Raw genomic sequence first — 17,326 nt, 5'->3', positions numbered from 1 at the left:
AAATTTAAATCACATGGTTTTTTTTATATAGCCTTAATATTTACTCAATGTAGTATCCAAATATGATAAAAACTGGATTTTGGATGTTTCCAAATCCGACATTGTTCTACGATCATGATAAAATTTTCGAGAAGTTCTCTTAACAATCAATTTGCCCACTGTGAGGCGTCAGGCAGGCATACTTTCTTAAGTTTTTACAATTAGAAACAGACGACACCGATGTCAAGATAATACTTAAGAAATTGATTGTCTGTCGTCGTTAATAATATTCCATCATTCCTTAAATTAAGTAAGCGTAATTGCTTGCGATAAGAGAGTTTAGATTTTACGTAAATAAAGCTTGTCTGCTTTCGAGCTAACAAATGTCCACTAGCTCCTCTCATATGTATATTTTAAATAAATTATTTTTAGCATAACTCATGTACATTCAAAATAATGGTAGTTATTTCGTAACATATTTCTTGAATATATAAGATTTTTTGTAGGTAAATTTAAGTGGGGAATAGAGAATCCCCACTTCACCTACGGAAACTGAAACTAAATACATACCTAACATTTATATGGGGTCTGGTACTATACCGTACTGCCCTTCGATTCTGTAATTTTGACATACGTAGTCTTAGTTCGCGCTAAGTCTCGGCTATGAATCCTAATAGACTGAGAGCCAGCGTTCCGCAGACTACAGCCCTGCGATTCTGTAACTCACTTTTCGAACTCACACAGCGGTTTTCGCATCGGTTTTCGCAGGTTTATACGCTTAAAAATAAAATGTTTAGTTCAGCGTATCTTCCGACGTAAGCCTTCTTTAGCAGTTTCCCATGATTTCTGTCTGCTTTTCTCCGTTGGTGGTCGTCTACCACGTGTATCGTCTAGTGCCACTGCTCTACCAGTACCTTTTGGCTCCACTCTGCTTGAGGATGCGGATCATGAGATATTCATGAAATATTCTTTGCTATCTGTTAATAAGAACCTAATTAATTAATGTTTCTTTTATTTTTTATGTCTGTGTGATGTTGTTTATTAATTTTAGGCATGAATTGTATATGTAGGTACTTATTACATTACTTGTAATTATGCTTTAATGAAGTATTTTTATATATAATTGTCAATTTGACATATGTTTTGACATTTAACATACTATAATAATAATAACATGGTATAATCTTCACTTGCCTGTAAATATATTCATTATTTTTCGATTAGTTTATTTCTACGGTTGTAGCAAAATTAAAATAAAATAATGTTTTATAAATCTTACACCTTTATTTATTTACACAACTCACAATTTTAAACGTTCACATATACAGAGAAATAACTAATTAAGTCCCGAAATTTGAGCAAAATCGTTGGTAAAATTGAATGGCAACATTGGTGAAACTTTGAGAACATGGACGGAACAATCAGTCTTTAGCGTGTAGTTGTTTGTGTTCGTTGTAATTATATTTTTCACAATGCTTCCATTCAACATACATTTACTTAAAATTCACATTAGAGTAATAATTTGTAAAGTTTTCAAATCATTAAACAACTTAATACTAGAGTTGGAGCGCGTTCAAGAATAGACACTAAATTGTTTGAATAATAAAATATGTCCACCAACGTCTCAACGTTGTGCGTTTAAAATTTTTATATTGAAATAGTTTAGAAAATGAAAGAAAATAAAAATAGATATCGGCAATTCGGTCAAAAATTCAATCAAAGCACATATAATTGTGATGTCATATATAATTATTAAAACTAAATATACTTAATACCATACCGACAGACACTAAAAAAGTAAAATGGTAAAATAATATACCTATAAGGACGAATCCGAAGACTAGCAACTAACGGTAATTATTATTTATTAAATTTCCTTTAATCATGGTTAAAATCGTAAAATGGCAACCCACGCCCCAGAAATTATTTACACCTATGAGTTGAAATTTATAAAAATAACTATAATTTGTTCGAATAACACCAATGGATGATAATTATCACATATCGTCCTAAAGTAATAGAACCTAAGAATAATTAAAAAGTAAAATATGCCTTCATTACATGTTCTATAGGGATTCGATATTATAAAAGTATATGAGAATACGTTTAAAATTAACGATTATTATAATTATTTGTGGCTATTGCGATAAACCTACATATTTTGAAACTATCTTGAAATTTATAAGCAATATCTAATCTCAGCGATGTTTTTGCACCTGGCAATACCAAATCAAGACAGTTTTAAAATTAATTCACCACAGCACCGAGAGAGACAATTTTTAAGATGACTTATTTCAATACCTGCTATGCTGACAAATAAAATGGCCGAAAACATACTATAAACAAATTAACATGAATCTATCCTGGTTGTTTAATTTGACAATTGACAGTTCCTCCCTCGGCGACAAGATGGCGTATCTATCCTACCGGTTGTCTATTATCTCCTATTGAGTTCGTATCCATTTTGTTCTTTACTTGGCGTTTTGGCGGGAGGTGGTTTTGCTACCGCGTGCCCTTCTAGCCTTAGCGTGCTTTGGCGATGTGATGATCTGAAATGTTTATAATGTAAGTAAGGTAAGTAAACATAAACTATTACACACACGTATAGCGTCGCGTGGGTCTGAATCTTGCTTACTTTAGATGATGTGAATACAGACAGAAACTACGTAATTTTTTTTCCTACATAAAAATTTAGTCTGTGTTTAACGTGATCTCTATGACATAACATGTAGGCATACATTTGAAACAGATGTAAATGTCGATTCAATGTCGTTAGTAGTAATTAATTTTAATAGTTTTTATAGATAATGAGAAAATTTTTAAATAATTTATTGGTACCATATCGACAAACTCTATTACTAAGGTAAGCACCTAAGAACTCAATGACTATTTCGAAATGCAAATTCCGGAAAACAAAACAATAATAACATAGTCTATTTTTAGGATTTAAGTTAGTGTTTGCATATATGTGGCTTGTAATAGAAATATAACAAAAATGTATTTTATTATTTTCATATATGAGAACATTAATTTCTTAGAATTTTTACTCACCGTATAAGACAAGTGACAGCTAGCAGAATCAGCAGTGCTCCCAGTGCGGACAAACCCCAAGAAAGGACAAGACGGGCAATGGGCGGGACCTTAGTGGCTAAACGTAGGAGCGATGACACTTGGTCTGGCAACTCATCTATTCCCTGTATAAAAAAAGTTAAACATTGTCTTTGGTAATAACGTAAACTCCTTTATCATAATATTATAATTATTAGTTATAAAAATGTCTTAGAGGAAATATATACTACAAATACACTTAGCAAATAATATACACTCGCGCGCAAAACAGCGATTGGACGTCAATTTCTGAACTGGATTTTTAACGCTTTATGATATCAACTTATCTTTATACTTAATATTAACAATATACGAATAGTATTAATATGGCAACATCTCTTTATTTTGTGTCAATTAGGTATGTACAGTTTGTTTAGATATGTACGCAAAGTTACACACTTCTAAGCATTACTGTATTCGTCTAGTACTGTTTAGCTTTTTGGGAAACCTGAAATGGTTTGATACATTTTATTGAAACTTTGGAAAGGAGCGAAAGTCAAGTTATGGAATATAGAATGCACTTGTCTCTGGGCACATTTATGCTCTATGACACCTCCGCACATGTCAAAAATAAATATAGATATTATAAAAAGAAATCGTATTCTTACCTCCTCAAACCACAGTATAGGAAAAACGATGTCCGGGAAGTTGGCGACCTGCTTTATATCAACCACTTGTGATACAGCCAAGTTTATCTGGACACGCGCACGAGCCTGCATTGCGGTACCCATTTCCTGAAAAAGAACATAGTAAAAATAATTTTTATGTTTTTCAGTAAATTAAATAGAAACTTAACCACTTAAGTATTGAAATGCAATGATTTTAAATCTTTTGTTTTTAACAACTTATGACTACTATGTTATTTATCCTCATTCAGAGACGAAAGAGTACTTTAAAAACATTGCCGTTAGACTAATAATTCACATTTAAATAAAGATTGATAAAAATTGGCAATACTTAGGCATACGTATATTTTGATCAGGGGCTTAAGACAAAATCAACGAATTTATATGTGACAATAGCTCATGCTTTGTCGCGTGACCATTATCATACGAATTCGTATGGCGTTATTGGGTCACGCCTGTCGAAAAGTGGTTTTGTCTCAGGCCCCAGATAAAAATATAAGAATGCTTAAGTGTTGCCAATTTTTATCAATCATTATTAAAATCTAAATTAGTCTTACGGCTGTGTTTGAAAGTACTCTTTCGTCTCTGTTTGAGGATAAATAACATCATCCTGACATCAATAACTTTTCGTCCCCTTGTGGGACTTGCCTCCCGCAATTATGATTTCCCGCTTCTTGCGTCCAACTTCGAACAACTATCCCACCAACACAGACTCGGTCTGCCGTATTTTCTCTCGCCACCAGGGCTCAGTAAGGTCCTTGGGGGTCTGTCGCCCACCATTCGGTGCACATGTCCCACCCACTTGAGCCTATTGCATTTTATGACAATGTTGACGTTATATGTTATAATTTCTCCAGGCGAATACGCTAAACACCGTCGTCGCAAACAGGGCCAACAATTATTGAAGAATCTTCCGCTCGAAAATAAGAAGAGCAAGCTCGTTCTTCTGGCTAATGGTCCAGGTTTCGGAACCGCATGAGTGAGCATTGGTAATTAAGTAAAAAATATGAAAAAAATACTTACAGGCTGCACATCGATATATAGCCTATGCTTTTCCGCTTCCGGTGGGGAAATCCCTTCCACTGCTTCACGGAAACTCTCATCCGCCAAGTAGAAATGAGGGAACGAGAGCATTATAGGGGAATCTGAAATATTTACCAATATATAAATTTATCGTGTTTTTCACGTGATTTCCATCGAGTTTGATTCTATATTTTAGGCATACGTTTGTTAGAGTAAATTCACTATAAACGGATCTGTGGAAATGACTTTCTTCGTGCCAATTAGTTATTTCGACTATGTATTTGCATGCTCCTATTTCACCGTGCCTACTGCTGATAGAGAACAAATATTTGTTTTTATTTTTTTATTATTAATTAACTATTAATGTCATGTGGAACATTTTGTAATTGTTGCAGCTCCTTACAAACATTGTGTAAAACAAAAAACTTGGCTATTAAAACGAGTGGCGGAGAGTTTATTGCCAGTTCTTCTTGCCCTATTTCTTTATTGACATTCATAAGTGTACATTGTGTTACCTAAATGAATAAATGATTTTTGAACAGTTAACATATATTCACTGCAAGATATTTGACACTTTACTATTGAATTCCATATAAAATTAATGGTGGTAACTATGATATTTACGTTTTAAAGACCGAAAAGTCTAGAATATTTTAAGACAAATTAAACATACCGTATTGACAGAGAGACACATTGAATAGTCCGTTAGGCGCACATGGTGGGCCATTGGGGCAGAAACACTTGTTGTAGTCGTTATTAGCGAAAACGTCCTCTGGCGGCGTAAACCGGAATCCTTGGACACCAGCAGCTGACTCGACATCTTTCAAGTATCTGTAATGTAAATAATATAATATATATATATACATATATATGTTTTATAAGATATGTTAAGAAGTCGCTTAAACCTTTCTCTTTCATTAAAAATACGATTTTCAATATCCACTATCTTTATATAATCGTTTAATTGTTTTTATTCAAGGTAATTAATTCAGTGTAACGTGTCTTGCAGTAGTAGGATCAGTGTAGGTAGCTCTGAGTATTCTATTAAAATAAAATCATTAAAAAAATGTATAGAATAGCGATCTACATTAATGTAGCAATTCAACACTTAGTAATTTTTTGAACCGATTTTTTTTGCTACTCATAGAAATCAAAAAGATTTCTGATGTTTTCTGCAACAAATTTTGCCCACACCCCAACCAGTAATCGACCTCTGCGCCCTCAGCTAACACTTTGTATGAGTGAAAAGAGCGAAATGGCAGAAAGTGTATTTCCCTCTTCCCTCTTCCCCCATCAACCTATACAATATACATGTCAGTCCTACTACTGGCTGCGAACTGGACGGTTTGTGTATAATTTTGTGCTCAAATTCATACCCAAAAATTATTTTACGTCCAACGAAATTGTTGGATTCTAAAAATAATCTAGGGTATTCCATTCTAGAGGCAAGGGCGGCAAAAATTTCACAGCCTATACTTTGAAAATTGGTAAATCCGCTAATGATGGGGACAATCGGCTTTATAACACGTTACGAATGTCATGCGGATATAACAACAGGCCACAGCAACGTCCGAGCTTGTCGTAATTACTATAAGGATTCGAATAATTAATACCAATGAACACAAATATAATGGCTATTCGTCTCAGACAAGACAGTAATGAAGAATGTAATAAGAACCATAATATACAGTAACAATGCTTCTGACCGTATCTTACACTAAAGCGTATCTATTGAAAGGAAATATATCTGTGGTCATGAAGTTAAGTTGTGGGGGTTGAACTATGAAAAATATTAAGATTATTTTAGTTTATCTTCGTATATTTCGTTTGTTTTTATTAGTAAAAATAGATATATGGAGAAATAACCCTTTTTAATATTCGACGTTTAAAAGATTTTGAAATTAATATTTTAAACGGTTAAGATTAACTATATAGCTTTTGCTGCCAAAAGTGCTTTGCCAAATGTTTTAGATTTTTGGTTTGGAGTTCCTCTCTTAAAGGCCGGCAACGCAATCACGAACATGGGTCTTCCTGGGCAGCCTTTTATAGCCTCTCCGGAGGCTCGTTTACCTTAACTTACTCTTAACTCAAACACTTAATAGAATTTAAATTGGAAAAACTATTTTGTATCGTATTATTTTCCTTGACACAAGTATTTGTACGTTAAGAGAATTAAAGTATATATTTTTAATATATTAAAAATATATACTTTAATACAAGTACTACTATAATATACTATATACTTTACTATAATATACTGTATACTTTAATAAAGTATATATTTTTAATATATTAAAAATATATACTTTAATACGGCAAACGGACAGGAGGCTCACTTGAAGTTAAGTGATACGTTGCCCATGAACACTCACATTGCCAGAAGGCTCGGAAATGCGTTGCCGGCCTAGTTATTTTTTTAATTAATACGCTCATTTCTTGAAGGACCCTAAGTCAAATTGGTTCGGAAATACTGCATAGCCTCCACATATTGGTGGTAAATGCTCAGTTGTGGATATATATTTTAGAATCGTCGTACACTTCGGTGTAACATCCGCCTATACGTTCACACATTACACAATCATCGTCTCAAATATCGTTACGCCATATATCAGTTAATACTCCATTGTTCTCGTTTCGTTTGACATCACAATAATATCAATAGAATTGTCTCGATAAAAGTGAATTTTAACGGGCTTTCCGAGTAACGCAAATAATAAATGATACATAAAAACCAAATGTTATATCGATTTCAATGAATAGAATACGTTGGAATTTATATAGAAAATTTAATTTGTATTTTTTTATTTCAATTAGACATTATAAACAAACTTAGGGTAGCTACGGGTTGTTAACCTTGGTGCCTAAAGGGCCACACCACTGTCCAATTTCCTTTACAAAACAGAAAAACACATGGCAAACAAAACAAAAAAATATATATATACCTATTTACGATATAGGACAAATATATATTCACTTAACTTCGGTAGTAGAAAATTGTTCTATTACTATATATATCATAGGCAGTAATTTATCTCTATTTGTTATTTGTAATACTTTAAAACCGGAAAAAATCAATGTCGTTCAAGTTAAAAGGACGTGAGGTTGTAAAAAAAAAAAAACTTTTCATTGCGGTAAATCGAACCGACTCCGACTAGCATAGCAAAATGTTCCATGTTGGTATGTACTAAAAAGGTAGGCTAAGTAAAATCACATTAAGGAGAAACGAAGTTCGCGGGGGCAGCTAGTATTATATAAAAATAAACATTGCTTACTTCAACGGTAGCAGGCGACACAGATCCTTATCGTACACCTTCAGTGTGTCGTTTCTGGTGATATGCGGTGGGAAGATGGACCCATCAGATCCAGCAATGCTGTTACACTCGTCTGTTGCCCAATGTTGAAGGCTATCACGGTGGTTGTACCTCTCGATGATACCGTATTTTGTGATATCAGATGCACCAGTGAACATTGTTACCGGATCGGGGGCTGTTCCATTTTTCTGTAGATTTTATTTGATTATTAGATCAAAGAATACAATTAAATTTCTGCATTTATACCTTCATGTGGCCACATATGTTTTTAATAGACAGGCGTTCTGGCCCTTCGAACCGAAATAATGTTTGTTTCCCCTGCAATCGAATCTAGACCTAATGGTCTAAGATCCGGCTGCAGGATTAGTGCTGTCATCGGTTATTTGCTAAAAACCAATTCTTTATGTATATTTATAATTAGGCGAATGTATATCTACCAAGTTGCCTATAAACACCCATATACGATAATAAATAAAAAAAAATAGCTTCAATTTGATATATAATTAATTAATGTACGTTATGAACGTTTAAATGTATCGAAATTCGAAATCCTGTTTACAACTGGCTACCAAGAAGTGCGGTCTGGTGATCAACGGCACCCGTGATTTTTTAAAATCTTTATGTAAATTTCCGTGATGTAGACGATATTTTATTTAAATAATAAGTGAACGATATGTTTTCCCAAAAATCAATTCAAAATAATTTCATTAAAAATACTAGCGGCCAAATTTTGATAGGCAACTTGGTAGATATACATTCTTTTAATTATAAATATACATAAAAATTTTGTTTTTAGCAAATAACCGATGAGCGCACTAATCCTGCAGCCGGATCTCGTACTATAATTTTAATCGAATAATGTCAAATTGACAAAAATACAGGTTTTAGATAGCGGAAAATATTTGTATAGAAACTGTATTTGAAAATTGAAGCTTTTCTCAATTCGACTCTAAAATATTTATAAAATTTTAACGGTAGTTCATATGTGGTCACGGTGAATAGCACGACTCCTGTAATTTTATAAGTTACTGTTGACAACTTAAAAGATCTTTTAAATAAATATCATTTTAATTGGCAAAAAGCGTTACAATATAACTCAAGTAGGTACTAGGTGTGAATAACTTGAATGAATCGTGACCAAAGGCTAGTAATTACATCCTTTTAGCACCAGCATGTTAAATGTATACAATATTTAATTATTTATATTTAAAAGTCCATACAAATTCCTTTTGCGTGTTTTAATTTTGTGACAATAGTTTTAAGTAATTTATATATCTATAAAATTCTCGTGTCACAATTCGTTCCCCAACTCCTCCGAAACGGCTTAACCGATTCTTATGATTTTTTTATGCATATTCAGTAAGTCTGAGAATCGGCTACTATCTATCTATCAAACCCCTAAGTGATAAGGGGTGTCCACCCAAAAAAAATTATATTTTTTAGACAAAAATTTTTGTTTCATTTTTTTATGATACGGCATCCAAAAATACATACAACCCTTAATTTTCACCCCTCTGCGATCAACCCCTATTTTTATATGTAAGTTAAGAACTTATAACTTGAACTCTGAGGTTTATGTATACAGAAAAATCACAGCAAAACCTAAAAAAGTTTTCATTCCTGAAAACCGAACAGTCTATGGGGTAGCATAGCAAAATGTTCCATGTTGTTATGTACTAAAAAGATAGGCTAAGTAATCACATTAAGGAGAAACGAAGTTAGCGGGGCAGCTAGTTTATACATAAAAGCATTTACTTTGTATACAATATACTACCTCTTAATTTCAGACAAAACCCACTCACCCCATAGAAAAGTCCAAATTCCTCATACGGCAGCTTCTGCTCTTTGGGCACGACATCCTTGGCCAGTTTGAGAAGCGGGTCTTCATAACCCCAAAGGAGTTGACCAACGGATACTTCTACGAATGGCTTAATCTTCAGAATGTCCATGATTGACGCCATGGCGAGACGGAGGAAACGCGCCGCGTGCTTCGATTGAGAGGTCGCACTCTGAAAGAGAAAATAAATACTTCAGAATCTTTTGTATATTAAAATATATTCACACAGGTGGAAATGTTATTTTTTATTATTATTTTGTGTGTGTGTGTTTCGTTAGTAATAAATGTTATGTTACATTAAAATAAAATCAAAATAAGTCCTACAAATCTATCTAGTCTAAGACATGTCGGTTTCCTCACGATGTTTTCCTTCATGTTAAATGCGCACTAGAATAAAAAGTCTATTGGTGCACCGCCGGGGATCGAATCTACGAATCAGGTATGAGAGTCGCACGCTGAAGCCACTAGGCCAACACTGCTTGGTTTATATTGTATACGTATTATAAATTTCTATAATATTTAAATTTATAGAAGACAACCTTGATAAACTAAAAAAGGAAATAAATATATTACGCAACCCTCGCATACATCGTAGTTAATTAAATTATTTCTTAATAAGCCACAAAATTGTAAGTGACACGATAATTGACCACAGAAACCGGCAATTTAAATGTCGTCACGGTAAGCAGGAAATATTAAATTTTCTCTAGGTCACACATGAATTTCCGCAGCTTTTTGTTTACAATCCCAAATTACATTCGATGTCTCAATAATAAAGATATACTGCTATTCACTTATGCTAGATCGTTATTTAACATTTGAAAAATAATAATTTATCCCATATTTTGAAGTGATACTTCTTTAGGCGCATGAGGGTAAAATTTTTACGGAACGTCACGAAGATGTGCAGCGTTTTGTCGAAGAAAAGGGAGAGAACGTTTGAGAGAGAGTGAGAAGGGCGAATTACCTAATAGACATTTTTTTTTCAAAATAAAATTTCGTAAAGAGAATTTATGAAATATTAGTATTTTATATTTTATGCAAAATAATTTATAGAAATCTCAAATGACGAATTGTAAATTAAAATAAATTAAAAAAAAAAAATTATAATTTGTATTAATTTTCGACACTTTTAATATTTTAATGACAATTAAATTCACTAAATTTATAACACATCTTCCTTTTTCCCTCCTCTAAGTCTCGGAAATCTAAAGTTTTATATTTGTATAAAATATGAACAAGACTTAAAAATTAGTTTGCCAAAGAAGTTTCACTTCTGACATGTGTACTTTGTACGCACGCACTTGTTTTTAAAATACAGAACTGGACACACGTTTTTCCACAATCCTACCTAATGATAAGTGAGATGTAACCTATTAGGGCACGCCTGTTCAAGTGATGCCTGTCCAACCGCCGCTTGAATTAACACTATCTGTCTAGGGAAGATAGAACCATACTACTATTGTATACTTTGCATTTGAATTGTCTCCCTGAATCCTGGAACGAGCAGGTGCACTGCGATGACCCTTACGTCGTGTCGTGAGTATGTGAGTGTGTGTAGTATGTTAACATTGTCAATCATTCACACAACCTCGGAAATTATAACCTTATAAGGTTTTTCTTACCGATCCGGTCGGCCTTACTTAATGAGACAAAAGTGAAGGCTATAAAATTAACATCGAAGTAATGCCTATTAGATTACATGTCAAGAGGATTATGTTTTTATCGTGCGTGCGGTATTAAAATTTCATTTGACTGTGTATAAAATTTTAGAGGTCTTTAAGGTAAGGTACAAAGTTTAAAGCCCGGTATTATACTCAAAGCTTCAGGTAAGTAGGTGATCAGCGTTCTGTGTCTGACACACGGGGTCGAGTTTTGGATCTAAAGGATAGCGGTTGCGTCACTATATGTTCCTTCACTGTACGACTGAGTGAAAATATCAACTAAAAAACCTTCAGTTGACAGAAGAGCGAAAAAAGTAGACTTATTTAATTTGTGTCAAGGGGAAATACGTAAAGAAATAAGTGGAGCACTCAAAACACACTGTAGACTAGTGTTTCCCAACGTGAGGCCCACACCCCATAGTTTGATTGATTGTTAAAGGGGTTAGTGCAATGTTCATTAAAATTATTTGGAATTTCAATTTCGGTTTTTCAAAATGATTTGAAAGTTTACGTACAGCGTTTACTTACTGTCTTACTGTGTTTCGTTAACAATTTCCTAGTAATTTCTTCCAAAAATCTATCATTTAACTTACTTAAGTAAACAATTTAATTTTTAAATATTAAAAATAATGTGTCTGGGGCATAAAAATGTTAGAAAGGCTAAGGTGGGAAAAACTGCTTTAGACCAAATATTTTATATAAATCGTACAAATAATTGGTATATGGTTAAATAAAAAGCATTAGCAAAATGTGATCACCTGTTAATTTTTAATTTAATTTCCTTTTCTAATTAAAACCATGTTACCATGGCAACGATTGAATAAGCCAATAGGCACATAATTTACCGTTACCATGGTGCGTGTCTTTGAACTTTACACTGCGCATATTAAACGATGTTCGCCTATATCGAGTTATTTCAACTTTATTTGAATCTAGTTTTGTTGTTAGAAAGAGACACCCAATAGTGTTTTGTCTCTATATTTATATTTGAAAATTAGGGAAGGCAGAATGATGACGTCTTAAATAATTTTAATTATTATTATTAAAGTAATAACAGTTAATATAATGACTACTTTAATACAAACAGTACAATAAATGAGACGTATTTTTCTCGAAACGGTCGTTTATGTAACTTAATTGGCATGACAAAGGTAATTGTACAAAATATAAGTACTTAACTATTGCATAATGTGTGCTTAAGTATAATTATAGGGTATTTACACTAAGCATTCCATGAGTGATGAGCAGTGGTAGCAGTTTAAACGTGCGACTCTTTCCTGGGGTCGTAAGTTCGATCCCCGGCCGTGCACCAATGGACTATATGCGCATTAAACACTCGCTCGTACGGTGAAGGAAAACATCGTGAGACATGCCTAAGATCCAAAAAGTCGACGGTGTCAGGAACAGAAGGTTGATCACCTATCTGCCTATTAGAAATGATCACGGAACAGATATCTGAAGCCCAGACCTCAAAAGTTGTAGCCATTGGTATGTATGATATTCTATGAGTGTCACATAAAAAACAAACATGAAATTTTGAAATACATAAATAATATCAAACATAAAATATGGCGGTATCTTGAATTTTTCAATTAAGAGGGTAGTTCAGTTTTATAAATATAAAATGGACAACATCAGCTGTGTGCGCGTTTAACTCTTTTATTTTGAAGGTATTGAAGTCAGTTTGAAGTAGCTGAGAATTTTAAAATATTCATGAGAAACACTTCTTGCAACACAACTTACAGCGAACTTAATAATTATTAACTAAGCAACTGTAAACTATTTTTATGTTATTTTATTGATAAGAGCTTGCCAACGCTCGGCACACTGATACATTGGTAACATAACGACAAAATACAATTTTTAATGTGACAAGCACTTAAAGGCAAACATGACATACATGTAGAGATCATACAAATATTAATCAAAACAATTATTAAACAAAACAAACATTAAAAAAAACTATGAAGTGTACCTAGCATTCGTGTAATTAATATAATGTATCTTGTTTTTTTTTTGTAAAATTTACGAGATAGAAAACGTCCCTGGACACAATGGCAGGGGAGTAATAATAATAATTATAAAAAAAACTATGAATAGCTCATATACTAAAATCACTTACCAACATAGGTATATTTGGAACTACTACCGAGTCGTCGTCGGGTCCAGCACTCAGCTCAGGCATGAAGGTATACGTCCGGTGGTAGTAGAATGTCAATGTTCCATTGTCATTGTCGGTAATATTCATTTTCTCCCATTCTTCGCTGTGAAAAGTAATTTTTAATTATTATTTTATGACATCAAAAGATTGTTCTAGCACCTATCTCTCTGTACCTGTAATAGTAATATATTCTTTATTTGCCATGCTACATAAGATGGAATCACAAAGAACTGTACAATCAATCGAATCAGCATGCTTTTGCCACCTGCTTGATACCACCGCAAAAGCGAAGGCTCGCAAGTGCGTTGCCGGCCTTTTAAGAATTGGTACGCTCTTTTCTTGAAGGACCCTAAGTCGAATTGGTTCGAAAATATTTCAGTGGGCAGCTGGTTCCACATAGTGGTGGTGCGCGGCAAAAACTGCCTTAGAAAACAATTTAATTATAATATCATTATCATATGTCAGTATGTCAAAAACCTGAAAATATACAGTTTCCTATCCCGACACTTGTTTGTTTGATCTACGCTGATGTCGCGCGACACAGAAACCCATTCAATAATAGGGATAATTGACTATATGGGTTATCCTGATTATAGTATATTATCCATGTTCTTCCAAAACTTTATTTAAATCCGCCATGATATCGACTAATTTTAGAATCGCTTAGTGTTCATTATTATCATCTACATGTAGAGGTCGTCCACAATCACCTTACATTTAAATCACATTAAAATGCAGAAAACTACAATAATTATTTGCACGCTATAGCGAGATTGTTCTGTCATTAGCGTAGGTCATAAGTCAAGACTTATTATTGGGTAGAGATCAAGGTAGTTGGACAATGCCAAGACTATATTTCACTTACACGTTTCAGTTCCAAGTTATTTTTATATTTACAAAGAAATTATATAATAATAATTGTCGAAGAATTGTATACTGACATGCGGCCTACAGAAAAGACACGACAAGGATTCGGTAAGGAGAAAGGGAAACAGGTTTGGAGTTAAACAACAGAAAAAAATAAGAAAGGAAAAGAGAATGAGTAAAATAAAGATACGCTTTATAGATACGTTAGACAACACGCTCTTAACGAGCATTATCTTTTTTTATAGAACAGGGGACAAAATCTTTTTATAAATTGGACAAATATTTAAATGATCCTAATCCTCGGGATTGATTTGCTCCTGTTCAAACCACTCACTCTCTCTCAAACTTAGACTCAAAACTTAGCGATTAAAAAGAGTGGCGTAGAGTTTCTTGCCAGTATACTTGCCCGCTCTACGCCCTTGACTTGCGTAGTGGTATTTATTAAATGTAAATTTAAAATCAATTTAACATCTTTTCAGCTACCGTTCATAATTGTACTTGTTTACTTACATTAATAAAGATATTTTGAGTTTGAGTTTAAAGGGAGGCCCATCTGAAGTTAAGTGGTACCACCGCACCTGAACACTTACACTGTCAGAAGGCTCATCAGGCATAGGCCTTTTAAGAATTGGTAAACTCTTTTCTTGAAGGACCCCAAGTCGAATTGGTTCGAAAAAACTTTAGTGGCCAACTGGTTCCTCATAGAGGTGGTGCGCGGCAAAGTGCCTTTAAACGCTCTGCTTATTGATTCTCTCGGCAAGCCTATATACACCTACTAGCTAGGAGTTAAACTGTTTCTGTGATGTAATTAATATAATTATACATCAAACAGTGGGCAAGGCAAACAAAACTAATTCACAAATATTTAAGATTATCGGTATAAGTTTAGAAAACAAAATATTACCAGTTGTAATGTACATACATTGATCTTTAACCTTAACTAGTAAAAAATATTGTTGTGAGCGAGACGGAAAATCAATTAACATAGCAATGCGAATAGATTTCTTCGAGAAGATACTCAAGATTCTTAGAAATTCTTACGTCAATCATTTTCTTATGCGAATTGCAACAGCATAATGTTTTTTATAATTCAGTGTTCTTCGTAAATCTTCTTATAAGTTTCAAGCGTCTATCTCAAAATAAAGCAAACTAAATAATAAATCAGGGCCTCAGATTTCTATATCTGTTTCTGATCATTTGTCAATCTAATTGGCAAGTAGGTGATCAGCCTCCTGTGCCTGAGACACGCCGTAAATTTTTGGATCTAAGGCAAACAGGTTTCCTCACGATGTTTTCTTTCACGGTTCGACCGAATGTTAAACTCGCACATAGACAGTAAGTCCATTGGTGCACAGCCGAGGATCGAACCTACGACCTCAGCCATGGAACCGCACGCTGAAGCCAATAGGCCAACACTGCTGTACCTAACTCAAAAACTACTCATTAACTAATCAGTTATTATATTTCATTGAGACGTTGCACTGTTCTTATATAGTCATTATTCCATTACTAATCCAAAATTATTAGTACGGACTGTTAAAAACCTCTCAAACGAATGAATAACGTTGTATGGCGTCTAATACATTTAGGGCAGATACATAAAAATCAACTCTTTTTCATGATAAATAACATATTAATTAGTATCAGTGTCCTTAAATTATATATAAAGATCAAATATAGATTAGGACCCGACAGACGTTGTTCTGCATCATATTTCAAGCGATAAAGTATGAAAGTACCGAATGCAGCGCCAACTACCGGGCTGATGTGTACACCTAAACCATCCAGGGTGCCACCCAAACACATACAAAACAATTCATTCAAAGCGGTCCAGCCGCTTAAGAGGAGTTCAGACATATCTACACACGTACATTAAAAATATATTTTAATATAAGATCAAAGATGAACAATAATAACGATTTAGATTAACATAAATCGATCAATCAAGCTAGTTTTATGTGACAGGTTATATAAAATATGACCTACATAGCAATATTATATCAAAGACTCAATTTACATACGATATTCGCATGTATAATTTATACGTAATAAAATTATACCTGGCCTGTATATATGTATATGAATGTTATATTAAAAGTGTATTTCCAAACCAATTCGACATATGGTCCTTCAAGAAAACAGCGTACCAATTTATAAAAGGCCGGCAACGCATTCGCGATCATTTAAAGTGTCCATGGGCGGCGGTATCACTTACCATCAGATGGGCTCATTGCCCGTTTGTCCCCTGTTCTATACAAAATCCCATTTTATGATTAAAAACTGGCACCGATATTCTAATTAACCAATAAGTTTTTCTTTTATTTTTCTAGTGATGTAGGGTGTAATGCCTTGATCACACGTACCGAGCAAACCGGCGAGACAGTACTCTCGGTCGAGTACTCGGTACGTATAAACATAGCGCCGAGTGCTCGGCCGAGCGCTCTTTGTATATTTTCTAATTATCTTTTTACGATCCATCTTGTCCGAATTGTAGTCTCAATAGAACTGAATGATTTCAAAATGTGTGTGAACAGCTACTCGCTTACTACACTGTCTCGGCCGAGAAACATTTTACTGTCTCGCCGGTTTGCTCGGTACGTGTGATCAAGGTATAAGGGTCATATAAGTATGCGATAAACGTGTTGGACTTTGACATACGAAAGTCATACTTAGCATTTAGTGTAAAGGTGAAATCTTACCCCTGGTCTTAGCCTCAGAATGTCTGTATCTGTTTTACTTGATCACATTAG

The 17,326-nt window shown here is 33.8% G+C and overlaps 1 protein-coding gene across 2 annotated transcripts in view; it reads right to left on the bottom strand.

Moving 5' to 3' along the window:
* Positions 1–1,243: 1,243 nt before the first annotated feature.
* Positions 1,244–17,326, bottom strand: part of LOC125054976 (lysosome membrane protein 2) — a 67,491-nt gene continuing 51,408 nt past the window's right edge. For both annotated transcript variants that reach the window (XM_047657117.1, XM_047657118.1), the window contains 8 exons: positions 13,671–13,812; positions 9,850–10,056; positions 8,009–8,235; positions 5,410–5,567; positions 4,737–4,858; positions 3,696–3,821; positions 3,031–3,173; positions 1,244–2,528 (listed from right to left, as the gene is read on the bottom strand). In XM_047657117.1, the coding sequence (XP_047513073.1) occupies positions 2,417–2,528; positions 3,031–3,173; positions 3,696–3,821; positions 4,737–4,858; positions 5,410–5,567; positions 8,009–8,235; positions 9,850–10,056; positions 13,671–13,812 (1,237 nt within the window). In that variant the 3' untranslated portion in view covers positions 1,244–2,416. The remainder of the gene's footprint in view (positions 2,529–3,030; positions 3,174–3,695; positions 3,822–4,736; positions 4,859–5,409; positions 5,568–8,008; positions 8,236–9,849; positions 10,057–13,670; positions 13,813–17,326) is intronic.

The sequence above is a fragment of the Pieris napi genome, chromosome 13 (assembly GCF_905475465.1).
Source record: "Pieris napi chromosome 13, ilPieNapi1.2, whole genome shotgun sequence".
Lineage (NCBI taxonomy): Eukaryota > Metazoa > Arthropoda > Insecta > Lepidoptera > Pieridae > Pieris > Pieris napi.
Note: the sequence above shows the minus strand (reverse complement) of the source record. Positions and strands in the feature narration are given on the sequence as shown.